The following is a 25438-nucleotide window of genomic DNA, read 5'->3' as shown; positions in this document are numbered from 1 at the left end:
AATCCTACCTTTCTTCTGATGAGTCCCACATGTACAGCTCTAGCTCAGACATCTCCCCTGAACTCCAGACCCAAACAGCCAATTAATTGCCCATGTAATGTCACCATCAGGTTTCCAATAGGCATCTCAGATTTAACCTTCACTTACCACCTGTCCCCCACCAATAACCTGTTCTTCCCATCTCAGTCAATGGTACCATCATTCGTTCTGTTGCTCAGGCCAAAAGCCTTAGAATCACTTTTGATTCTTCTTTCTCTCGTTCCCCACATCCAAACTCAAATTCTGTTGGTGCTGGTTTCAAAATGTATCCCAAATCTAATACTTTTCACTTCCTCTAACGTAAGTTTTCTTAGCTTTAGCACTCTGGACATTTTGGAACAGGTAACTCTTTGTTGTGAGGCTGTCCTGTGTATTATTATTGGATGCTTACTAACATCCCTGGTCTCTACCCACTAGGTGCTAGGTACATCTACTGGCTGTAACAACGAAAAATGTCTCCAGATATTGCCAAATGTCCCTGGGCAAGGGGCATGGTATGAAGAAGGTGGGGCAAAAGCACCCTGGTTAAGAACAACCTCTCTACAGCTACTATTCCATAGTCTCAACCATTATTATCTCTTGTCTGAAATGGTTTTTCTACCTTCATTCTAGCTCCTCCTACTCCACACATCAGCAAGCAGAGTAATCTCTTTAAGTCACAAACCAAGCTTTGTCACTTTTGTCTTCAATCCTCCACTAAACATACCATCCAATATCTTTATGATGGTGCGCAAGACCCTGCACTGTCTGGCCTTTGCTCATTTCTAGCCCCTTTTCCCTTGCTGTTCCTCAAACATGTCAAGAGCATTCCCACCTGGGGCACTTGTATTTGCTGTTCCCTTTATTTAGAACGCTGTCCCTTGGATTCTGCATGGCTCCTTTCCTCACTTCATCCAGGTTTGCTGTTTAGAGTTCCTCAGAGAGGCCTTTCCTGAGCACCCTATATCAAGGAGTGCTGGCACCCCTTCCCTCTTACATTCCTAAACCCTGTATGATGGACATGAAGATGTGCAGCCCAGACCCCCTTCTTTGATGAAAGACTTATTGCCCAGCTGCTGGGAGTGCAGTCAACAGACAGCCTTCAGATGCCAGTCCCTTTAAGGATTTCCTCAGCCACAGAGTGAACTTGCCTAAGGCCATGACCCTCCCTAGGTAGCCCATATCCAAGGACTGATTGGGGTCAAGTAGAAAGGCAGCAGCTAAGATGCACCACTTGAGCTTTGGTGTTCCCCATGGCATCGACAGAGGCTGTCATTAGACTGCCTCTCAGCTTCATTTCTCCCTTTGTTCAATCTTATGCTCTTTCTCTTCCTTCCACAGAAATAATCCAAGAGCATTTTCTGTCAACATCGAGCGTGCTGAACATCTCAGGGTGTGCATCCCAGAGGACTCAACCTGTGATGTCCACTATAGTTTTGTTTTTTTTTATTTAGCACTGTGACATATTTAATATCACTTTATTTGTTTATTGCATGTATCTGCTTAAGGTCTGTGAAGGCAGGGACTTTGCTTTGAAACTGCTATGTCTCCAGCACCTGGTACATACAGAGTAGAAGCTCTGTAAACACTTATTGAATGTTGAATGAATGCTCATTGCCACCATGGGCAGCTCTTCACAACTGTGGGTGTTGTGGGAAAAGTCTCCCCAGAACGTGCCACCCTGGCATGCAGATTATTTCATGCTGAAAACAATTCAAGTCCAACAAACTCAGGAAGAGATTTTTACCTCCCCTTTCCTGCCTAAAGAGATTCAGTTAGAAAAACCTGCTTCAGGAAGGGAACCTTAGCATATTCACGTCAGCACATATGAATGAAGTGTGGCTGACAGGGAGAATCCCAGCAAAAATGTGTTCTGCTAGATTTCCCTTTGTCCCATTGTTTCTCAGGGGCCCTGCAAGAAACGGTTTACCAAATATTTGCTCTTTCTTGTTTATCTCTGAATCGGCTAGCTCCCCTTCCTTAGTCCGAAGTGACATATATACCTAATTTTCCTCTCTGCCTTTGGACTTTCCATGCTTATGTGAATTCTCATGTGTACATCCTAAAATTTTAATTTCTCCTATATGTCTCATATGTGTCCTGCCTGTATTTCTGCTGTATGTCGCTTGAATTATTCAACCAGGCAGAAGAGCCAAAGGGGTGAGTGAAAAGTTTCCCAGGCACTGACGCTACTCTAAAATTACTCTTAGTAGTCAGGGTGTCCTTGAATGATTTCTAGTAGAAAAGCTCCAACTTAAAAAAAAATTTTTTTTTTTAATTTATTTCTTTTTAGGTAGAGGGGAAGGGAGGGAGAAAGAAAGGGAAAGAAACATGTCCATTGGTTGCCTCTCACACACCTCCATCTGGAGGTCTGGTCCGCAACCCAGGCATGTGCCCCAATTGGGAATCGAACCTGTGACCTTTGTTTTGCGGGATGATGCCCGACCCACCGAGCCACACCAATCAGGGCAAAGCTCCAACTTTTTAACAAACATGTAGCTCAGGGACACTATCTTTCTAGAAGGATTTACTTCTGGTGTAGGAATAGGCCTAGATGGTTTCAGATCTAGAAGACTTGACATCAGGGATCTGCTCAGCTAACAACTTTATTCCTCATGCTCTGTCCTCCTTTAGTCTGAAAACAAATTTAACAGGCTGGTCTCATATGTGGAAGCTGCCATGGGTCTTCGAAGCAGTGATACTTGAGGTGTTTCGACCCGAACAGCCCAAAGGATAAATTTCAGATGAAGTGGTTATTGCTGAGTATTTTTGTAACCGATGAAATGCTGGCTGGCTTTCTCTGACCCTGTCTTAATCCTAGCCTGCATTTTTCTCATGGCCTACAGGCTAATAACTCCTGCTATAGACACGCTCATCAGAGGAATTCTGCTTGAGGCTTAAGTTTTCACAAGAACAGCCCCTTGTCAGAAAGTGTCTGTCCAGAAGAGATGGGGAAATATGTACAATATAATGACTGTTTATTAAAGATTTACAAGATCCTCAAGACGGAACTCAGATCAGCAGGGGTCAACGGAACAAGAACAAAGAGATTTAGAGATTCTGTGCTCCTCCTGGGACCTCTCTTGGAGCCTACATGTCTGCATTCATCACTCACCTCTTGCCCCCTCATTCTCTTCCCCTGACATAAAAGAAGCCTGAATTCCAGGCTCTCTTAAGATGGATTTGAGGAAGCCCTAAGGCCCCACATCTCAGGCTGGCGCCTTCTCAATCAATAAACCTTTCCTTACTCCAAACTGACGGTTTAAATATTGGCCTTTGAAGTGTTGGGCACACAGACTTTGAATGGTAACATTTTTACAGTTTTATCTTCTTCAGTAATTTCTCATGATGGCCGTAAGCTGTGGCCTACTTTGCCATCCCAATTATATACACAGGGAAACTGGGGTTAGAGTAGATTCATTCATCCCCAAAGGGTTTAATGAACATCATCTATGTGCCAGGTACGGGGCTGGGCAGGATATGAGGATGACAAGGCAGGATACAGGAGACAGGCAGAAACAACTTTAAGTGAGGTGTGAACCAAGAAATGGGAGGGCCAGGTGAGACCATGATTATTTCTATACAGGGAGACAGCTTCCAGGAAGGCTTTATTATGTAGGTGACATTTTTTAAAAACCCACTTTAAACATACAGCCTCTTTTGTTCAGACTGGCTTTTGCTCTCGCCATTCCTAACTTTCCTAATTCTTACAGGTTCAATCATTTTCAGTGGATGCATACTCGTGCACACACAAACATGCTTTAAAAGAAAATAAAATATGAAAAAAATATAAAATAGGCCATCTTTTAAACTTAATCATATTTTGGCTATTTCCAAGGATATTCTTTGCAGCATTTATGTAATAGCAAGAGATTATAACCCGCTAACATGTTCATCAGTAGGGAACTGAATAAATACTTCCTCTTTACAATAAATTATTACGCATGAGGTAGGTCTGTATAATATGGAATAAGCTCCAAGATATACTATAAAGTGTAAAAATCAAGCTGCAAGACAGAGTGTTTAAAAGGAAAATGATAGTTCTTGCGGGTGGCTCAGTTGGTTGGAGCATCATCCTGATGCGCCAGGGTTGCTGGTTCGGTCCCTGGTCGAGGCACACACAAGAATTAACCAACTGATGTTTCTTTCTTTCTTTCTCAAATCAATAAATGTTCAATTTTTTATAAGTTAAAAATAAAAGGACAAAGAGAGATGCATGTGTGTATGAAGAATAATCACACATATAAATTTGCACATGCATGAAACATTTATGGAAAGATTCCTAAGACATAGTATAAACACTAGTTGCCTCTGGGGTGGAACACAGACCTATTTTCCATTATATGCCTATTATGTGTGTGAAATCTTTTTACCACGTGTTTTCTAAATTTTCAATTAAAAAACTAGTTAACCAAAAACAAACCATAGTTGCCCTGACTGGTGTGGCTCAGTGGATTTGTTACAGAGCAGGGTCCGCAAGGGGATGGGAGGGGCTTTGACTGTAGAATGGTGACTAAAAGCTTACTGGGCCTGTGCAAAATTCTACAAGTGGCCGCGACTGGTCCCCACATACCCACTGCGTCACAGGTTGCAGTGAGACATTTAAAAATAAAGTGGTAGCCATTTGCAGGTAGAAAACCATGTGGTTTTGAAAGGGAAAGGGGAACTTCACGCGGTTTGCAAGGTAGAAGGGGAGAGCCACACAGGTTGAAAGAGAACCACGTGGTTCTGGATTCGTCGTCGTCGTCGGCAGCCGTCCGTCTCGAGAGACGATGGTGTAGCTTCTTAAGAGTCTATCTGCACCGCCGAGAATGGCTGTGCAGTCCGACTCAGGAGTGACACGGTATGTGTCTCCTCCCGTGTTGAATCGACATCTTGCGATGACCCTGGAGTGTCCTCTCCAGTGAAGCTACTAAGCCTGGGCAGGGTGATATGGAGGGCCAGCTGTTGCCCATGCAGCAGACCCCCCCCTCTCTTCGCAGCTGAAGGGTCCAAGGGAAAGACGGAGTCAGTACAGCTTGGCTTCAGGTGCGCCGCAGGAGTTGCCGGTGTTGACTACAACGTCAAACCGCCTTAGGGACTCCGGCTCCGGATTTTCTGTTGGGGTTTACTCCCTTAGCCTTTCCCCTGAAGAGGTATGCCGCAAGGCAGCGGAGGTTTTTGGGAGTCAGAGTTACCTGAAAAACTGCGACACAGGCAAAACTTTCCCAGTTGGACACGGATGATTGAGAGCTGCTGGTAAAGCTGAACTGTGTCTGGGAAATCCACAGACTTCTATTTTCCTAGAGGGAGACGGTACCTCTGACTTTTCTATTCTAAAACTAGCCTGGCAGGGGGAGGCAGAACTAAGTGTTTGTGGATGTTTTAAAGAAAGTAAGACTTAAAGGCAGAAATTCACCATTAATCTAAACCTGTATAACCTTTAAATAAACAATTCCTTTTCTTTTCACCAAACTCTGGTATTGAGAGTCATGCTTTTTGGCAGCGGGCAATTGAGCCCCTCATAAGTGAACAGCCCGTGGGTTCTGCTTCAATCTGGGCGCCCATGGGTTCTGTTTCAGATTGAGCATCATCCCACAAAGCAAAAGGTCATTGGTTTGACTCCCAGTCAGGGTATATGCCTGGGTTGTAGGTCAGGTCCCCCACTGGGGGCCTGCTAGAGGCAATGCAACCCATAGATGTTTCTCTCGCACATGAATGTTTCTCTCCCGCTCTCTCCCTCCCTTTCCCTCTCTCTAAAAATAAATGAATAAAATCTTTAGAAAAAAAAAACATAGTCAATAATATTGATATAACTATGTATGGTATCAGCTGGGTACTAGACTTACTGGAGTGATCATTTCATAAATTATATGTGTCCAATCTCTGTTATACACCTGAAACTAATATAATATTGTATGTCAATGTAATTTAAAATTTTTAAATATATATTTTTATTGTGCCCTTACTAAGTGTTTCTGGACAATGGAGACACAGTAGCAGTGAACACAATAGGCAGGGTCCATGTCCTCATGGGGCTGGCAGTCTGTGGAGAGAGGGCTTTACTGAAGTAAACACACAAAATATAACAACAAGCTGTGATAAGTGCTATCAGGAGAAAAAAATGGGTGCTAAGGGGAGAAACAATACAGTCCTTCTTAGAGAGGATTGTCAGGAGAGGACTTTCTGGGGAAGGGACATTACACTGGGGATGGAAAGAAGAGTAGAAATTAACAGAAGAGTGGAGGGGGACAAGGTTGTTTCCTGGTCCCTAAAGAAATTGGAGTGGTAGGTGGGGCCAGCGCACTAGAGTCTTTTGAACTACTGAAGGGTTTTAAGGGAGGTATTAATCTGGTTTACATTTTTGCAGATTCCCCTGGCTGCTTTGCAGGAACTGGATTAGAACAGGAGCAAGAATGCTAGTGGGAAAACCAGTTAGGGGGTTTTTGAAGAACAGGAGAGAGATGATAGTAGCTGGTCTAAGGTGGTGGAGGAGGAATCTATAGATTAAAAGAGTCTCAAAAGATATACCATTCGACTGCAATGTGTGGACCTTATTTGAATTCTGATGCTTTTTATTTTAACAACCAAAAAAAATTATGAGACAATTGAAAATTTGAACACAGGTTATTTGATATTAAGGAATTATTTATTTATTATTTATTTATTTATTTTTATTTTTAACAGATTTTATTCATTTATTTTTAGAGAGAGGGGAAGGGGAGAAGAAAGAGGGAGAGAAACATCAATGTGTGAGGGAAGATCAGTTGCCTCTCACACACCCCCCGTGAGAGACCTGGCCAGCAACCTAAGCATGTGCCCTGACTGGGAATTGAACAAGTGACTTTTCGGTTCGCAGCCAGCACTCAATCCACTGAACCACACCAGCCAGAGCTATTGCTTGTTTTCTTGAACCATTTCTCACCTCCTTTTGGTTAGTGAGTCAGTTGATAAGCATTTTGTTCTTCAATATTTAACAAATACTTATTAAAGATTTATTATATATTAACAGTATTCTAATGTCAACTGATGGTCATTGGCGCCAATTCCATGTAAACAGGAATCCCCAATTTGGGATGTAGTGAAAGAGATGATTTTATTCAGTGCAAACAGTGTGACGGCATGGCTGTGGAACAGCTCAATAGTGTTGCAGCTCTGGTCCAGTCTGCTCTGGGTCCACTCTGGTCTCAGGACGTTTCAGCTCCAGTTGTGCTGATTTATATGGAGAGAAGTCCCTGCCCCTTGTCCTTGATGGGTGGCTCTCACGCAAATGAAAAATCCAAATCACTGTCATCTGATTGGTCCAAAGTACACTGTCCTGATTTGTCAGAATGGAGCTGCTCTGATTAGTCAGTGGAGATGCTGATGAGGGTATACTGTAGTTGCACGGCTCTGATTGGATGGCTAAAATCTCAGTCCTGTTGGTTGTAATACAATTTCAGGAACTTCATTATAAGGGTAAGCTCACTAGGAGGAACACAATGCAGACAGGCAGTTCAGTGTGGATGTTACGCAGTTTAGTGCTGGATTCTCCCTGAAATGTGGTTTTTGTTGAGAGGCCCCCATTTAGAAATATCTACTAGGCTCTAGTTTTTCTTGTGGCTCTGTGTGTGTGTGTGTGTGTGTGTGTGTGTGTTTAATTTTTTAGTCTAATTAACTACCAGGAGTTCTTCTTGGTAGGTATTTTCTTTCTCAAGGGTTGAGACTAGTTACTAGCTATACAGCAATGAGCCAGCCATAGTCAAACTTTACTCAAGTGAAGTTTAAAAAAAATATTTTATTTATTTATTTTTTTAGAGAGAAGGAAAGAGGGAGAAAGAAAGGAAGAGAGACACCAATGTGTGAGAAACATCCACCAGCTGCTTCCCACATGTCCCCAACTGGGGACCTGGCCTGAAACCCAGGCATATGCCCCTATTGGAATCCATCCGGTGATCCTTCGGTTCACAGGCTGACGCTCAATCCACTGAGCCATGCTGGCCAGAGTTGAAGTTTATTCTTATAGAGAAAGGCAAACAATAAGCAAGGAAACAAGATAATTTCAGTGATAATTATTTTCTTCTTCTCAGTTCAAGTTTAATAGAAACTACAAAAGATAAGAGGTGATACCCCACTACTGTGCACATCAGTTGGCCTGCTGCATAAGTTCAGGGCATTTCCTCCAGAAAAAGAAAAGCTGGCCTCCCCAAACCCTGCAGGAAAGGCCCGTCCTGTCCCATACCACATCTGGCCTAAATCTAAGGTCTTGTGTTTTAAGCATGACAATAGTAAAACAGAGGTTTTGTTCTCATGGCTCTACACTGCCGCCATGACCCTATAATGGCCCAGTGCTCACTTCTGCTTAGAGAAATATTCTTTGCCTTTCCGGACATCAGGCTTGATGGTATCACTGCCAGGTTTCCAGCCAGCTGGGCACACTTCCCCATGTTTGTCAGTGAACTGGAAAGCCTGAACTAGCCTCAGAGTCTCGTCCACAGAGCGGCCAACAGGAAGGTCATTTACAGTGATCTGGCTAAGGATACCTTCGTCATCAACGATAAAGAGGCCCCTGAATGAGATGCCTTCATCAGCCTTTAAGACTCCCTAATCCTGAGCAATGGTGCACTTGGGGTCTGACACCAACGGAATGTTCATGAGTCCCAGCCCTCCTTGTTTCTTGGTTGTGTTGATCCAGGCCAAGTGACAGAAGTGAGAATCCACAGAAGTACCAATGACTTGGCAGTTGAGTTTCTTAAATTCTTCTGCCCTGTCACTGAAAGCAATGATCTCTGTGGGGCACACAAAGGTAAAGACAAGAGGGTAAAAGAAGAACACCATATATTTTCCTTTGTAATCAGATAAGTTGATATCTTTGAACTGACCATCTGGCATAACAGCTGTGGCTTTGAAGTTGGGGGCAGGGTGCCCAATTTTAGCATTTCCTGAAGATATCTTGCTATCAGCCGCTCCAAGACACAAACACGAAGACCAGCAGCTCAGGAAGAAGGTTCTTGAAGCCTTCAGTGATAAATATTATGAAGAAAAATAGAATGATGGATCTTGGACAACATATTCTAGGTTGGGTGAGCAGATGACTGGTGCACTAATGAGTGAACCAGGCACGGAAAGCTTCAGGCCTGGCAGGGGAAGGTGATGCAGAGGGAGGCAACTGCAATTGCAAAGACCCTGGAGTTGAAAACAGTGGCTGGCCATTCAATGCAGACACCAAGGGGAGGACCTGATCACTTGGGCCATGAAAACGTTTGGATTTTATTCTAACTGCAATAGGAAGTCTGATTTATGTTATTAAAAAATCACTACGGCTTCTTTGGGAGGATGTATGAAATACCTGCTATATTCAGAGTCTAAAATACTTGTCATCGAAGACTTAAGTCACATTTCTCAGCTACCTCCTGTCAAAGGGGAAACCTCCCATATCCAGAAGAGGGCGCTCTAGGCGCCGGGTGGACAGAATGTAGTGCTCAGCACTCTTCGGTTCTTTTAGAGATACCGGCCGCTTCCGGGAGCGGCCGCGTCGCCCAGCGCCTTCCTCTCTATCCGCCCGTATCGGTGGTCGTCGGGGCCCCGCCCCGCGAGGGGCGGCCGCGGGCTGCTTGGACTCTGGCCGGACTGCTCCCGGGGCACCCGGGCTCGGAGTTAGTCGGAATCTAGGTGATGGCAGTCCCGGCGCCCGCGCCGGGGGCTGCCGCCAGGTAAGCAGGGCAGCCGGGGAGGAAGGTCGGGTTTCAGGGCGTCCTACTCGGGGCTCTGTGGGCAAGCGGCTCTACTCCATTCCGCCCGCGTCCGCGGCACTTGAAGAGCCGTACCCCCGGCGAAAGAGGAGTTCCCGGAGAGGGGGTCCACCCTCCTCCGATCCGAAGCCGCCCTCCAGCCTCTCGGGAACTTCTTCCAACTCCTGCACCCTGGCTGTGGGGATCCTCTCCCTGAGACCTAAGCCTTTCTTTATTTCCTCCCTCCTTTTCTTTCACTTCAAGTGCACCGAATTAAGTTGTTCATCCTCCTCCGTTCTTGCACACTGTGGCCCACGGCGCTTCTTGTGTTTTGTCGTCTTCTGCCCTTCGTTCCTTATTCTCAAACTCCTCTCACTCCCTTCTCAGACATACGCTCTGGTGTATTAAAAGAGGGTCTTTACAACTCACGTTACGTAAGTTTGTGTATATGTTACCTTGAAAAATACTGGTTTTGAATTCATATAAATGAATGATATGCTGTGATTTTTTTTTTTAAAAACTTCTAAAATTCAACACTGTGTGTTTTTTAGATCATATATGCTATAGTAATTAGTTTTCACCTCTGAGTGCTGCATGGTGCTACCCTGAGTGCATTAGATCTTATTTTATTTATTCATTACCCAGGTGATGGACATTTAGATCGCTTCCAGTTTTTAACCACCACAAACTGTACTGGCACTTGTCTCCTTGGTTAGGGGCGATTTTCTCTGCATTAGCCACCCCAGGGTAGGATGCGAGGCCAAACCTGTTCTGCTAAATTATTCTCTGGAGTGGTCACACCAGGTTATACTTCCCGAGGGCATTGAGTAAAGATTCCTCTTTCCCCATATCTTACCCCCTCCCGCCCCCAACCACCCAACGTTGGATATTGTTTGGCTTTCTAGTGTTTATTGAATGTAAGGTGGTATCCCATTGTGTTAAGTTTCCCATATTAAGCATTTGGGTTTCCCCTTTTCTGAATTGCCTATTTACTTTTCTATGGATTTCCTGTTTTCCTGACGTGTAGGAATTCCTTGTATGCTCTGGATTTCAATTCCTTGTTGGTTTTACATTGTGCAAATACCTTCTCTAATTTTTAACTTACTCTATGGCATTGTAATGGACAAAAATGTTTACTTCTAAGTTAAACCCATTAGTTTTCCCACTTATAGTCTCTGATTTGGGGGTCTTCTTTAAGAATTGCCTTCCCACTATATCTTCATAAAGATATTCTTCAACATTTCCTTCTATTACTAAATACTAGCGGTACTTTCCACATTTAGGTTTTTAATCCATTTGGCGTTTTTAAAGTTTATTTTTGTAAATGAGTTGAGGTAATAAGCTAAATTTTCCTCCACCATTTTTAATTAATAAAGAATGAATTAATAATTTAAAATTAGAGAAACTGTGGAGCATAGTGAAGAGCACAGGTTCTTGGAGCCAGGCTGCCTGTGTTCAAACCCTAAGGCTGCCACTTAGCGGGTGGGTGACAGGGCAAGTTATTTAACCTCTTTTGCCTCCGTACCTCATGCATAAAATGGGATATAGTCTCCATCTCTTAGGGTTGTGACAATTAAATGAACTCATACATGTAAAACACTTGTAGAACAGTACTGGGCACATAGTACATTTTAATCAATGTTGACAACTTTAGTGTTACTGTATCCTTTCTTGTGCTGTAACCTCTATTATGTTCTCACGTAAACATAGGCCTACTTTGGGGTTGTATGTCTTTTTGTTTCTTTTTGGGTTTTGTTTTGTTTTGTTTTTGCTACTCTGGCTATTTTGCCATCCAATTTATTCTACAAATCGTTTGATGTCTTAGGTACCTTAACATTTTTATGTCGGAGTGGTTCGTTTCCTTTATTTATTTATTTGGTGTCTGTTCCATTGCTTTTTTTTGTTGTTGTTCCTGTATTAATACCACACTTGGTTATTACTCCAGCCCTGTAATATGATAGGTCTTAATAATGGTGATTTGGGTCTCTTCCTTTTCCTTTCCTGTTTTTCGCAATTGTCCTAAGCTATTCATGGACCTTTGTTTCCATATAAAGTTCCTCGGAGAAGTCTGGCTTTGGATTGGTATGTTGAATTTATAGACTCCTTTGTTAGAAATGAGGTCTTTATCGTATTAAGTTCTGCCACCTCTATTTAAGTCTTCTTTTACATCCTATAATAGAGATTTTCATTTTTCCTCTAAAATGCCTTATGTATTCTTTTTTAAAGTAAATTCCTGGCTAGTTTATAGTTTTTCTATACTTTTCTTTTGTAAATGACATTTTCTTTATATTTTCTAGTTCATGACTGTTGGTATAGAATACTGTTGATATTTGTATGTTACCCCTATATATAGCTTAATTTCTTTTATTTCCAACATTTTGTCTACTTATTTGCTGTGTTTCCTTTGTTAATGATCATATCATCTGCAAGTAATAACAATTTAATTTCTTCCCCTTCAATCCTTCTACCTCATTTCTTTGTCCTGCTTTATTCTTTTAGCCAGGACCTTACAATCCTTGATAAAGTGGGCTTCCTTTTCTTGTTTGTGACCATAAAGAGGATATGTCTAAAGTTTTTTTCATTAACTATGTTTGTTACTGTAGATTTTTGGTGAACAATTTTTTATAGCATTATTCAACTTAAAGAAATTCCTTTCTACCACTGGTCTCTTCCCAGCCTAGCATTTGCATGGCCTGAACAGTCCCCTCCTTCCCCCCATCAGAATAATGTAGCCAGGCTTGGTGACTGCTAAGGCTCAGCTGCCCTCTTAGGTTTCTCTCTGCTTCTTTTCTTCAGGCCCAGGTTAGACCTGCAATTTCTCCAGCGGTTCCTGCAGATACAAAAGGTCTTGTTTCCCTCTTGCTCATCACAGAATACCTTGATGTTCCTGACCCTATTGTGTGTGGCCCTCCTGGGTGAGTGAGTGAACCCAGGCTAGATGGGGGCTGGGGGGGGGGGGGCTTGGATCCCTCTGCTTCTCTCCGGGCTGTTGATTAGGCAAGGACTCAGGAGGAAGCTTCTCTCTTTTGCTCCCCTCATCACTGATTTCTGACTCCTCTCTCTTTCCCCCCAGAACAACTGGTGATCTACCAGGTTGGCTTGATTCCCAGTCAATACTACGGGGTCCTGGGAAACAAAGACTTGGATGGGTTTAAGACCTTGACGTTCCTGGCTGTTGTGCTCATCGTTCTGAACTCCGTGGTAAGGTCTTCTGCCTGTGCCTCTTTTTCTTCAGCCTATTAGGAATGAAATGCTCAGTGTGACTTAGCCACTAGGATTCAGCAACCAAGCTGTGGGTGTGTGTCCCCTCCCTTTTCTAGGAACTTGAGGTCAGAACCCTGGTTAGGGCATTGATCTTGGACCAATTCCTTGAGTGTGTCAAGCTTCCAGGATTAGGCCATGAGGTTCTGGTTTAATTCAACATTTAGTGGAAATGATCATTGTTCTTTTCATTCCCAGAACTCTTGCTTCAGGGCGCTCCGAGCACTTTAAAACCCGGGATCAGCAGCTAGAGCTGCTCCTCCTCTGTGGGACTGAGGCTGTGACTCAGCTGGCACCTTGTCACACCTCCCAGCCTTTGCACGGGCTGTTTTCTTATAGACTAGCCCCCTCCTCCCCAACCCTTCATTCACTAGCTTAATGCCTGCTCACTTTTCAGGGTTCCTCTGTTGTCACCTTCAAGTCCTCCTCAACTTTCTCCTCCCCGTTTCCCCCACACCAAACTCTGTCCTTTTCTCTACGTACTTAATACTTTGCGCTTACCTCTGCTGGACCGCTCCTTACACCCTTTTAACTGTCAGCTCCCTGGCTAGATGGAGCTCATTGTTGTCTCCCTCGTGCTTAGCACACTGGGGCTCCATACATGGGGATGATGAGTCAGGGCTCTGCTAGGCTGTCCTGCTTGTTTTCATGGTTCTTGGGGAAGCCTTTTCTCATCACACTTCGGCGCTTTAGATGGATCTTTGGTCGGTAAGCACCTATGTATACAGAACCTTGTTCCATGTATTGGGACAGAAAAGTGAAAACATAAATAGAACAGAAAGTCTTGTCCCCAATCTCCAGAAGCTCACCTGCTCTCAGACTGAGACGGTAGAATGTTAGAACGGGACTGGAGGGCCTCACCGTTGGTAAGCCCTTCAGTGTTTGGTGAAGGAATGAACTGGTGGCTGAATGAGGAAGGCAGACGTCCCGTGACTTGTTTGAAACAAGCAGAAGTGCTGAGTGGACAGTAGTTAGAGTGGGCTGGGACTGGGCAGCAGCAGCTTCCTGCCAGCCCTGAGCTTGGAGCTGAGGCTTGCAGGAAGACATTCTCCCTTTCCCTCCCTCCCCTTGCCTCCCGCCGCCCACACAGCTGAAGAGCTTTGACCAGTTCACCTGCAACCTGCTGTATGTGAGCTGGAGGAAGGGCCTCACGGAGCACCTCCATCGCCTCTACTTCCGCGGCCGCGTGTACTACACCCTGAACGTGCTGCGGGACGACGTCGACAACCCGTAGGCACCCCCTCCCGGCCCTCGCTACCCGCCGCGTGGCTCTAGCTGCCTAGAGAAGCCCGGGAGACTTTCTGGGGCAGATCCCTTGGAGATTATCTACAGCAGATTTGACAAGAGCCATAGGGGAAAGGTGCTCCGCAGAGGAGACCGGGAGAGGCTGCAGGGCTGGGAACAGGGAGCTCAAAACAGCAGCGGCTCCCTTTTGTTCATTTCATACCCTGGCTTCCATGCCCCCTCTGAAGAGAGCGTCCTTGCTAGAAAAAGCCAGAAAACCAGCTCTCAGATTTTCAGCAGTAAAAAATTGCTGTCTAGGACTCAGTCTAAGATTTAAATCTTTATGCTGTCACCTCCCAGTTTATAGGCTTTAAGTCCACTAAGCCCCAGGTTCGCTTCTGTAAAACGAGGCCACTAATTGTTCCCATCTCAAAGACTATAGTGAGGATGAAATGATGTTCACGTTATGCATGTAGACAGTGCCTGGCACACAGCAAGTGTTCCAAAGTAAGCGATTGTGATTTTACAGGCAAGGAAACTGAGGCCCAGAGGATGCAAGTGACATGCCCAAGGTCACATCTCTCATTGGAAATGGAGTCAGTGTGGCCCTGGTGGTGCAATGGGACATATGGGGTCTCTCCTCATACCCATTCCCTCTCCAGTCACCACCCTCCCAAGCACTTGTTGCCTGAGGTGACCTTTCCTCTGCTCAAGCTGAGCTTCGCAGCAAAGATGTTGTGGAGGCCACTACTGCTGCTCACTCTGTCCTGGGCTTCTGTGGCTCGGCCCGTAGAAGCTTCCACAGCCAGCTGCTAAAATGAGGACAGGCTCAGGCTCATGAAAGAGAGGTGGGGAGAAGTGAGGTAAATGGGATAGAGTCCCTGGTTGTCCAGAAACGCAGCTTATGTACCCTCAGAACTGGATCAGGGCCCCTGGGTGCTGAACCTTTCCGTTGTCACTTTTTCTGGGCGGTAAACTGAGGCACCGTAAGAAGCAACTCTCCGGAACCCTGTTTTGAGGTCCTGAGGGTCTCCTTGCCTCTGAGAAACCAGCCCTTGTCTGGATCCATCTTCCCCCAGGGTCTCTGAAAGGCAAGGCAACGTGGAACTGTCTTAGCCTCTCAACCCTTGAGCCCAGCTCCCTGGGTCCAGTTACTCTGTGTTGTTGGTTCCAGGGACCAGCGCATCAGCCAGGACGTGGAGCGGTTCTGCCGGCAGCTCAGCAGCATGGCCAGCCAGCTGATCATCTCCCCCTTCACCCTCGTCTACTATACCTATCAGTGCTTCCAAAGGTGAAGCCTCTTGCTAGAGTCCCTCTCCTCTCCTGCCAGGGGTCTCCCCAGATGCCCCTCACTCACACGAACTCTCCCAGGTCGGGGTCCAGAAGGGGCTGGTCCTCCCTTCCCCCTACCAGCCTTTTCACCTTGCACGCTTAGGCCCTTGCCCTTCCGCTGGCCCCATGGTGTTTCAGTGTCATGGGCATCTGGTGCTCTGACAGCCACCACAGAGGAGCTGAGGTCTCACCGGGCTGCTCACATCGAGCAGAGGCTCTCTGAAAGGGGGCAGGAGTTGGGGCTGAGGCCTGCAGAGATATGTGGCACACACACACCCCCTCCAGCACCCTCTCTCTCTTTCAGCACAGGCTGGCTCGGGCCTGTAAGCATCTTCGGGTATTTCATCCTTGGAACCGTGGTGAACAAAACGTTGATGGGGCCCATTGTGGCAAAGCTGGTGCAGCAGGAAAAGCTGGAGGGGGATTTCAGGTGTGTCTCCCATGTTTGAGGGTTCCAGACTGGGCATAGTGGTTAAGGGATGGGATCTAGAGTAAGACTGCCTAAGTTCAAATCTCTCCTCTGCCAGTTCCTAGCTGTGTGCTCTTGGCTGAGGTCTTTAACCTGTCTGAACTTGGTTTCTTATCCTAAAATGGGGACGGTACTGTTACCTCCAAGAGAATTGTGGGAATTAACGAGCTATACATGAGACGCAATGAGAACAGTGTCTGGTTGGCCATCATCACCATCATCTCTTGGCCTGCTCAGGGGCGTCATGCTATTGATTTTCGAGAGCAGGAAAGGAAGGGAGGGATGGGGAGAAACATTGATTGGTTGCTTCTCGCATGTTCTCTGACTGGGACTGAACACAACCCAGGCATGTTTCCTGGCCGGGAATCAAACTCATGATCTTTCGGTTTACGGGATGACTCCAACCAACTGAGCCACACTGGCCAGGGCACTTGCTTCTGTTTTAACCACCCTGTTTGGGTCAGCTGATGGATTCATCCTTTACTCTGTGCTTCATGGCCTCCTCCTTCAGGCCCAGCCCTGGGAGGAGGAAGCACTATGAGCACCTGTCCTCTCTGGAGATAGGTGAGGGGCTGCCCTGTCTACAGGGCTCTTGCCACCCTGTCCAGGCCTGGGATTCCCCCCACACCTCCCCCGTGACATTCCACAGAAGGATAGGGCTGAGGCAGCTGAAGTTTCAAGGTGAGGTTGGACTCGCCTTTGTCTGGAGGTCTTTTTTATTTTTTAATTTTTATTTATTGATTGGTTTTGGAGAGAGAGAATCATCTGTTTGTTGTTCCACTTATTTATGCATTCATTGGTTGATTCTTGTATGTGCCCTGATCGGGTGTCAAACTCACAACCTTGGCTTATCAGGATGACACTAACCAACAGAGCTACCTGGCCAGGGCTTGGAGGTCTTGATCCAGGCCTCCAGAAGGAGAGGTCACTGCCCATTGTCAGCACATATTTTCCTTTGGTCTGTTCAGGTTCAAGCACATGCAGATCCGTGTGAATGCTGAGCCTGCTGCTTTTTACAGGTGAGTCAGTGAAAGTAGTTCCCCTCTGCCTCCCAGAGCTCCCGGTGGAGGTGGCAGAGAAGGAAAGCTCCATGGTGCAACCCTCCCGCCGTCACCGGGCCCAGGGGCCAGGTGTCCTCACACGGGGCTGTGACCCTCTCCCCAGATCTCCCATTGTCCTTGTTTGCCTCATTCTTAGGTCCAGGAATTTGTTTCTGCAGCTAGTGGTTCCTCTTAGCAGCCCAGCACGGGGCCTCAATTTGTTCCAAGAATGAAATGAGTGAATGCTTTACCATCTTGCCGATGCTGTCAGGCATTGCCTCTGCCTCTGTTTTTCTGTAAAGTGGCTCTGCCAGTGCCTGATGTCTGCTGCTGCGCCTTTGTCTCTGTAGTGTGGGAGGGAATGAGAGCCTCAGGAGGTAAGGAGCCTGGCTCCCCACAAGCACTGTGCAGGGGATGTCCAAGTGGTGCTGTGTTTGGTCTCCTGACAGCAGCATTGTGAAATCCCATTCCTTCCCTCAGGCTGCTTCCGGAACCTTTGTGTGGCCTGATAGGGTAGGCAGGCCCCAGGGTTTGTGTTTAAGGAGAGGGAGCTAGTCTTGGATCACCAGGATCCAAGAGCCCTGGGACCTTTGCTCTTCCGCCAGTCCCTGGCATTTTGCGTCTTCCACCACACGGGGGCGCCAAGAATGCCAGGACTGAGCTGGGGTTTACTTATGTGGTGGGTAGGCCTGGTTCTACACTACGTTTTTGGATTCTGCAGCTTCTGCTTCTGATGCTCTGAGCTCTGGGAGAAGCAGGTTGGTTTGTTGGCGCTTTGGGTGTGTTCTTCTGTGGACACTCTGTCCATCTTTATGCAAAATCTGAAACGCCCCCTCTCTCCGCCTCCAGCCTTTTCTGCCTAAAGAATTTCTGCCTATCCTTGGAGCCCCAAGTCTCCTCCTCCTGAGAGCTTCCCCAGACTTCCTTCGTGGTCAGGCCTGTTTGTTGCCATAGCTGGAAGCTACTCTGTGTAACACTTTCCATGTTCCAGGTGGAGAATGCAGAACACATGCCTTTCCCCCTGTACTAGGAGCTTCTCCGATGCGGGGACTATTTTGCCACCTCTTTATCACACTGGCTGACTAGCACAGCTTGCCACATAGTGACTGCTCCCTGTACATTTGTTTAGCAGTAGCAGCCATTACATATTGGGGTCCCTTCATGGGCTTAGCACTTTATATTCAGAAATTCTCACTCTAGCCTGTTGAGTGGATTATTATAAGTTCAATTTCACAGATGGGAAAACTGAGACTTCCAGGCTAAGTAACTTGTTGGTGTCACCCAGCTAGTAACTGACCAGACCAAGGATTAGAACCACGTCTAGCCAATCTAGAGTTTAGGGTCTTTCTGTAGATAAGACCATGTTGAATGAATGAAGCAATAAATGGGTGCTAGTGTTAGAAAAGGTCAGAGGTGAAGATTGTTTGGGCTTGGTCCATGAAGGAGGGTGTGATGAGGGACAGAGAGTCCCCAGCCTGGCTGTGGTTCTCCAGGCCCCATGGACATCCCAGCCTTTCTCCTCAGAGCTGGGCATGTGGAGCACATGAGGACTGACCGCAGGCTGCAGAGACTCCTTCAGACCCAGAGGGAGCTGATGTCCAAGGAGCTCTGGCTGTACAGTAAGTGGAGGGAACCCGAGGAGGCAGGAACCATAGGATCGGGGTAGTCCCCTTCCCACTACTCCCTACCTCCTTTTCGCACTGATACGTTTGTTCTGATGAAGGAATTAACCAGGGGGAGCTCTTGCCTTCGCCAAGTGTGTCCACAGAAGCATGAGGATCCAGGGAATATCTTGGCCCTGCCTGGCTTCTGCTTCCCTCAGAGCATAGAAATGTTCCGGGTCTCACGCAGTATGTCTCCTACAGTCGGTGTCAACACGTTTGACTATCTGGGCAGCATCCTGAGTTACGTTGTGATTGCAATCCCCATTTTCAGTGGTGTTTATGGAGACTTAAGCCCCACAGAGCTCAGCACCCTGGTCAGTAAGGTGAGAATCCCTCCTGGTGACCCCTCACGCTGCGCCCCACCCCTTTGGCTCAGTGCCCAGGGCCTGGGAGTCGAGGCCTGTGCTCACTGCTCCCCTTTTGTCCAGAATGCCTTCGTGTGCATTTACCTCATCAGCTGCTTCACCCGGCTCATCGACCTCTCCACCACACTCTCAGATGTGGCTGGTTACACACACAGGTGAGGCTGCGCCCGCCCCTCTAGTTCTTGAACAAAGCATGTGCACCGGGAGACGTGGCTGAATGGGAAAAGGAACAGACAAACTTCCCATATCCTAGTGGGCATGAGAGAAAGGATTCTTAGCTTAACCTGGGCCCCCAGACCCCTGCCTCAGGTTTTCACTTCTTGCCCAGGATCGGGGAGCTTCAGGAGACCCTGCTGGACATGTCCCTGAAGTCACAGGATGATGAGACCCTGGACGAGAGTGAGTGGGACTCACACAGGTGAGTACTAGAATGCACACTCTGGAACTGGCCAGGTGGGGTTCACCCAAGAGCCTTGCTCTTTCCCAGGTGGGCAGCAGATTCATGTGGAGCAAATGAAAGAAATCTATGTCCTGTGCCAGGCACATTGCAAACATCAAAATCAGTATTGCTGTTCTGGCATTTGTTGTGTTAATTTCCACCCTCCCCCAGCTGATGGATGCAACGTGCCCACACCTGCCTGGGCCTGAGATAAGACAAAACTGAATAGTAGCCCTCCTCGGCTTTCCTTCCTCCTCCTCCCTCTGAGCCCCACCCCTTCCCTGGGGCTTGTCTAGTCTCTGTCCCCTGCCTCATGCAGGCCCAGAGAGGTCTTTTTTCAGTGTCTCTGCAGTCTGTGGTGTTCCTGACCTTTCTGTGCATTAAAGATTTGTTTCATGTCCTCACTTTTCTTCATCTGTAAGAGGACATTAGTGGGACCTTCTTAGGGTGGTGAGGATTAGATACCACTACTGGCAGAAAGTGCTTAGAAAGTGTCTACATAGTAAGCTTCTGAAAATGGGAATGAATTTATTATCTACACTCAACTCTCTTCTTAGAAACTAAAGCCTTAACTGTTGCCCCTGCTTCATGCAACAGGGAGCCCAGAGGCCGGTGTGCTGGTGCTGGGACTATAGGAAACCAGAGCTGCTGTTCTTAGGGGGAGGCGGGCGTCCACAGATAGCCAGAAACTCCAGAGCTGTTGAGCATCACCACTCCGTTCTTATCCTCAGTCTTGTCGCGCTGTGACACCCTGGAAACTCACCTGCATTGGAATTAGACAGATTCAGCTCTGACCCTGAACAAGTTACTTAGCCACCTGACCCGGTTTCCTCCTTTGCCAGGTCGTGGTAATATCTGTGATTCATGAGTTTTAAGACTGACTCATATCAGTCATGTGTGGGTCTTTGCCCAGCCTGGCACAAAGTAGGTGCCCCAACTCCACCTCTGTGTTAGTTTGCTCAGGCTGCCATCACAAAACATCACAGACTGGGTGGCTTACACAACAGACGTTTATTTTCTCACAGTTCTGGAGTCTGAAAGTCCCAAGGTCAAGGTGTCGCAGGGTTGGTTTCCCCTGAGGTCTGCCTCCGTGGCAGCAGGTGGCTGTCTTCTCACTGAGTCCTCACAGAGCCTGTTTTCTGCATGTACACTGGCATCTCTCCCTCTGAAAGAACACCAGTCCTAGTGGATTAAGGCCCTATCCTAAGACCTCGTTTTAATGTAATTACCCTTTAAAGACCCTGTCTCCAAATGCCGTTACATTCTGAGATACGAAGGGTTAGAACTTTAGCATATGAATTTGAGGACCAAATCAGCCCATAACAGCCCCAATCCAGAGGTGACGTCCCCAAGGAAAAGAGCTTACCCCTGGCGATACTGACTGCCATCGCCACGCCCTGCTCCCTCCCCTGACCCAGGGCCCCAGGATGGCCAGCAGCAGAGCCAGCAGACGCAGCTTTTCTTCTTGAGCGGGTCTCCATCTCTGCCCCCTCCTCCAACAAACTCTTAATTAAGGATCTGAGCCTCAAGATCTCCGAGGGGCAGAGCCTGCTCATCACAGGGAACACGGGCACCGGCAAGACCTCCTTGCTCCGGGCTCTGGGTGGCCTGTGGGCCTGCACACGGGGTAAGAACCAGCCTCCCTGTCTCTGAGCCAGCCTTGGGGGGTATATGTCAACACATATACCCCCCAAGGTATATGGGGCAAGGGGTGAGAAGCAGTTACCTTCTCTGGGAGATCCCCAAATGGAGGTTTCATGGGCTCTGCAGGCTCAGTACAGATGCTGATGGACTTCGGGCCCCACGGGGTGCTGTTCCTGCCACAAAAGCCGTTCTTCACTGACGGGACCCTTCGGGAGCAGGTCAGCCTGGGACCACCCCTCACCCCCACTCCCACCCTCCAGTAGGACCTCTGGCAGTATGGCAGGTTCATCCCTAGGGAGTTAGGGGGCAGAATGAGGGGTGATAAAATGGCCTGTGCCCAGGAACTCCCTGGCTCTAAGAATGCAGGGGTTGGAAAAAGTAGGTTTACAGTTGTAATATAAATAAATAATACAGTAATTAATAAATACTAATATAGGAGTAAACTTTCGTGTACTCAGAACTGTAAACCTGCTTCTGCCCACCCTTGTATTTGATTCACATCCGTGGATTGGGGCCACATACTCAGAGCAACTCCCCAGCAAGTTAACCTGTGGGGCTGCAAGGGAAAGATCACAGCGTTTGTTGAACACCAAGGTTGGATTCTGGGGCCCTGCCCTCAGGAAATTCACAGACTCTTGCCCACCAGACACATGTCTGGAGGTCGCAGTGAGCCTGCCCCACTGTCCGCCATCCCAGCCTCTCCTGCTGGAGCCTTGGCCAGGGGTTCCTGGGGCTGTTTCCATGGGAGGGTACGCTGTGAGCGCCCCCCACCTCTGTAGGCCCCAGTCCTCAGTCGTCGTTTTTCCTGTGATCAGGTCATATATCCCCTGAAGGAGATCTACCCAGACTCAGGTGAGCAGGCCTCCTCGGGGCGTGTCTTCCCTCCTGGGTTCCTACTCTTCCCGGCTGGCCCCCGCTGTGCCCTTTGGGAGAGGCCCCAGCCAGGCGGCTGGGTTCAGGTTGGATCCCCCCCTCCTGTGACTGTGTACTGTTTGGGGTCGGTACCCTGACCTCATCCTGTCTTGTCCTCCCCCCTCCCTGAGGAGAGGACCTGCTGGAGGAAGGGAAGGAATTACTTCCTTCAGCTGGCCCTTCCCTTTTTAGATCTGTAACCTGCCACTTCAGAGCCTCAGCCCAGATTCAGAGTCCCCCACCCCTACCATCTTGCCCTGATGTACCCGTCTGTTCTGGTTACCCAGAAGGACCTGACTTCTGGAACAAGGTCTCTTTATTTTGTAGGTTCTACTGATGATGACAGGATCATGAGGTTCTTAGAGTTGGCAGGCCTGGTAAGTGAGGGCAGGGACCCTGGGGTCCAAGCCCACCTGGTAGCACTGACCACTGTCCCTGAGCCCAGAACTGGAAGTCTGAGCCTGGGGCACGGGGAATGGGAGTGGAAAGTGGCTGAGGGGACTGTTGACCAGGTATGGGCAAAAAGGGGACACACACTGTGTAGTGCATTTTAAAACAATAATAAAACTGTTATTACAAAGACAACATGCTTTTTTTTGTCACCATGCTCCAACAACTATGAACAGGCTATTCCTCTCTGCCCAGGGCAGATTGCCCCCACAGCCCCCACCTTGGTACCCCACTGGGAGTTGTAAATCTATCTCAGGCATGTGGGGTGGAGGAGATTGAGGGGGTTGGGAATGGGCACTTTATGGACATCGTTTCCTCTGTGTGTGTTACAGTCTGACTTGGTGGCAAGGACAGGCGGGCTGGACCACCAGGTCGATTGGAACTGGTAAGAAGGGGGTTGGGGTGCTCCAGAGCCATTTCCCCCAAAGACGGGGGGTTCGAGGGGTCCAGTGAAGGAATAGAGTGGCTCCTGACCCTAAAGTTCAGGTGTCATGCCCTTGAGAGCAGCGTTTTGGTCTCACCTTGGGTGGGCAGCAGGGCTGTGGTTGAAAGGGGATGTGACATCCATCTATCCTGGATCAGCCTCTCTGCAGCAAGAACCTTTTCCTGCCCAGGCCCATTCTAGGCAAAAGCCAGACTAAATATAACATATCCTCCCTCCTCCGGTGGTCCTCTGGTTCCCCTTCCTCAGGTACGATGTTCTGTCCCCCGGAGAGATGCAGAGGCTGTCTTTTGCTCGGCTCTTCTACCTGCAGCCGAAGTATGCAGGTGAGGTCTGCCCTGTAAGTGTGCGCACCAGGTACTGTGTGTGCCCACAGGCGTAGCAGTGTGTGTTCATGCATACCCGGGGCAGCGTTGGTGTTACAGGAGAGCACACCTGTGCGTGGCTGGGAGTCTCTGTCCCTGCAGGAGAGGATGGCAGGCTCTGCCCATAAGGCAGCAGTGCTTGGCATCCTCCAAGTGGCTCTGGACGTGTTGCAGTAAGCTTTCTGCTGCCTCAGTAGCTGGAGCTGCCTCGAGAGGGCTTGTGATTTTATGCTCTGTTACTCATGAATGGCCATTCACCCAGCTGTGCCTGGGTGGACTTTTCCAAGGTCTGACATCCTTAGAGGAACCAGGATTCCCTGGATTGAGTGGTCCTGGTGCAGTGCCTGGTGCTGATCTGTGAAGCTGAGGGTTTTGTCCTGCTGTTGGCCAGATGCTTCCGAGTTGGAGCTTGGCTTCTGCTCCTTTGGCCCATCCTCTCTAAGGCTGGCTTCCCATAAGTCAGAGCAGCTTTCTGCCTGTCCCCTGGGTCCCAGCCAGAAGCAAGTGTGTGTTGAAGGAGAAGCAGAGGCAGGCAAGGGCAGTTCTCCATCTCTTCCCACTGGGTTCTGCCCTCAGTACTTGACGAAGCCACCAGCGCCCTGACTGAGGAGGTGGAGAGTGAGCTCTACCGCATCGGCCAGCAGCTGGGCATGACGTTTATCAGTGTGGGACATCGGCGCAGCCTGGAGAAGGTAACAGTGCTCACAGAATAGCTAAGGAGAGGGAAGAATCCAATAGCTGGGCCTGGCTAGGGCCAGAGGCCCCTCCAAATGGGGAATGGGGGTGACAGAGAGGGCAGGGGGTTGATGGCCTCCTGTTGTCGTGGCCAGGGCAGCCTGATCTCTGCATGGTGGCAATCTCTTGTAGTTTCACTCCTTGGTTTTGAAACTCTGCGGAGAAGGAAGATGGGAACTGACCAGAATCAAAGTGGAATGAAGGCAAGGATGTGGCTGACCACCGAAAGGAGACCCAGGCTTGGGCAGATTGGCAGTCACCAGGAGACACCCAAGGCCCCAGGTTCGCCACACAGGTTCTTTGTAGAAAGCACGGGCAGCGTGGCCTTGCCTTGGTGTGTCCTCCACAGTGCGCAGTGCTGCTGGACCTCCTGCCTCAGCCAGAGCTTTGTACGTTGGAAGCGCTGATCATTTACTTACAAATTGCTTCAGGGTTGTTTTCTAAAGAATAACCTGGAAGTGTGGGATCTATAAGAAATGAAAGATCAACGTGGAGAAAATATTGGACTTGGAGTCAAGAGATCCAGAAATCTTATTTGGTTAAAATCTGCAACAGTAGATTTTTAACTTGAATCAGCTATTTAGATTTTATAACTTCTTTTTAATAAAAGAGAAACATTAAAAAAATTTGCAACTTTTCCCCTTTCTCTTTCTTCTCCATTATAAGATTATCTTTCTAACTGAATTTCCAGACTTGTATTTGAGAGCCTAGAGGGCGGGGAGCAGCACTCGCGTCGTACTGGAATCTTCTGTTCCCACCCAGCTTTTTCCTTTATGCCGTATCACCCCCTTCTATGTGCCATTTGCACCCCTAGGCCCCTTTGGGGTTTTGTTGTTGTTGTTTTGTTCTTATCCGTATGAAAATAAATCCTTTTACTCTCAAAAGTAAAAATTAATAAGGTTGACATTTTTCAAACATAACATATATTAGGGAACAGCAATGACCAGTTGAAGAGACAAAACCTCGGTATCACCCAAGTCCTTATTCTAGAACAAGATTCCCCAAAGTTCAGTCGTCAGGTATCACCTTCATGATTTTTGCCAGATATCTGTACTTATACTGTTAATTAATATTTTTGAAATTAGCTCACTTTTGAAATTAACGGTTTTTTAAAAGAAAGTTGACATGATATAAATAGAAAGTAACTCTGAAAAGGAATCCACTGAAAACCAAACATTGTTATAAGATTCTGGCTCCGTACTATGGCCTGCGAAGACTAAGACTGAGCCTGAGTCTCGTTCTCTGTACAAAAAGAGGGTTAAGAGTTAAGGAGTTAGACGTACCAGCACCCAAATGAGATTTTTCTCCCGTATAAAATTAGATGGAATGGGAACTTCAAGGGAAGCAACTTACTGTAAGACTTGAGGTTACTTAATGCCTTATTGGTAG

General features: G+C 47.6%; 1 protein-coding gene and 1 pseudogene across 3 annotated transcripts; one reads left to right on the top strand and one right to left on the bottom strand.

The window, feature by feature from the left end:
- Positions 1 to 8195: 8195 nt before the first annotated feature.
- On the bottom strand, positions 8196 to 9357 carry LOC150017039 (peroxiredoxin-1 pseudogene; annotated as a pseudogene).
- Positions 9358 to 9540: 183 nt separating this feature from the next.
- On the top strand, positions 9541 to 24461 carry ABCD4 (ATP binding cassette subfamily D member 4). 3 transcript variants are annotated; one of them, XM_090271154.1, is made up of 19 exons: positions 9542 to 9689; positions 12504 to 12622; positions 12781 to 12908; positions 14059 to 14198; positions 15367 to 15483; positions 15829 to 15954; positions 16962 to 17012; positions 18558 to 18652; positions 18899 to 19020; positions 19126 to 19217; positions 19391 to 19480; positions 20920 to 21128; positions 21272 to 21363; positions 21961 to 21997; positions 22385 to 22434; positions 22840 to 22892; positions 23199 to 23275; positions 23891 to 24006; positions 24145 to 24461. In XM_090271154.1, exons 1-19 carry the CDS (start codon positions 9652 to 9654, stop codon positions 24454 to 24456), a joined length of 2064 nt encoding a protein of 687 aa, XP_090127280.1. In that variant the 5' UTR covers positions 9542 to 9651; the 3' UTR covers positions 24457 to 24461. The 3 variants fall into 3 exon arrangements, with proteins under 3 accessions (XP_090127282.1, XP_090127280.1, XP_090127281.1); XM_090271155.1 differs by having other exon boundaries at positions 24182 to 24312; XM_090271156.1 differs by lacking the exon at positions 24145 to 24461 and having other exon boundaries at positions 9541 to 9689; positions 23199 to 23289; positions 23891 to 23978.
- Positions 24462 to 25438: the final 977 nt, after the last annotated feature.

This window comes from Furipterus horrens, unplaced genomic scaffold (assembly GCF_987537825.1).
Source record: "Furipterus horrens unplaced genomic scaffold, mFurHor1.1.pri manual_scaffold_3, whole genome shotgun sequence".
Classification (NCBI taxonomy): Eukaryota; Metazoa; Chordata; class Mammalia; order Chiroptera; family Furipteridae; genus Furipterus; species Furipterus horrens.
This window is presented reverse-complemented; position numbering and strand designations above follow the sequence as displayed.

What these genes read in the sequence shown, in the direction of transcription:
- ABCD4 (XM_090271154.1), top strand. Translation starts at nt 9,652, where the DNA reads ATGGCAGTCCCGGCGCCCGCGCCGGGGGCTGCCGCCAG. An exon ending in ATTGTGTGTGGCCCTCCTGG is followed by an intron (nt 12,623 to 12,780) that starts GTGAGTGAGTGA and finishes CTTTCCCCCCAG; the next exon opens with AACAACTGGTGATCTACCAG. An exon ending in CCTGCAGCCGAAGTATGCAG is followed by an intron (nt 23,276 to 23,890) that starts GTGAGGTCTGCC and finishes TTCTGCCCTCAG; the next exon opens with TACTTGACGAAGCCACCAGC.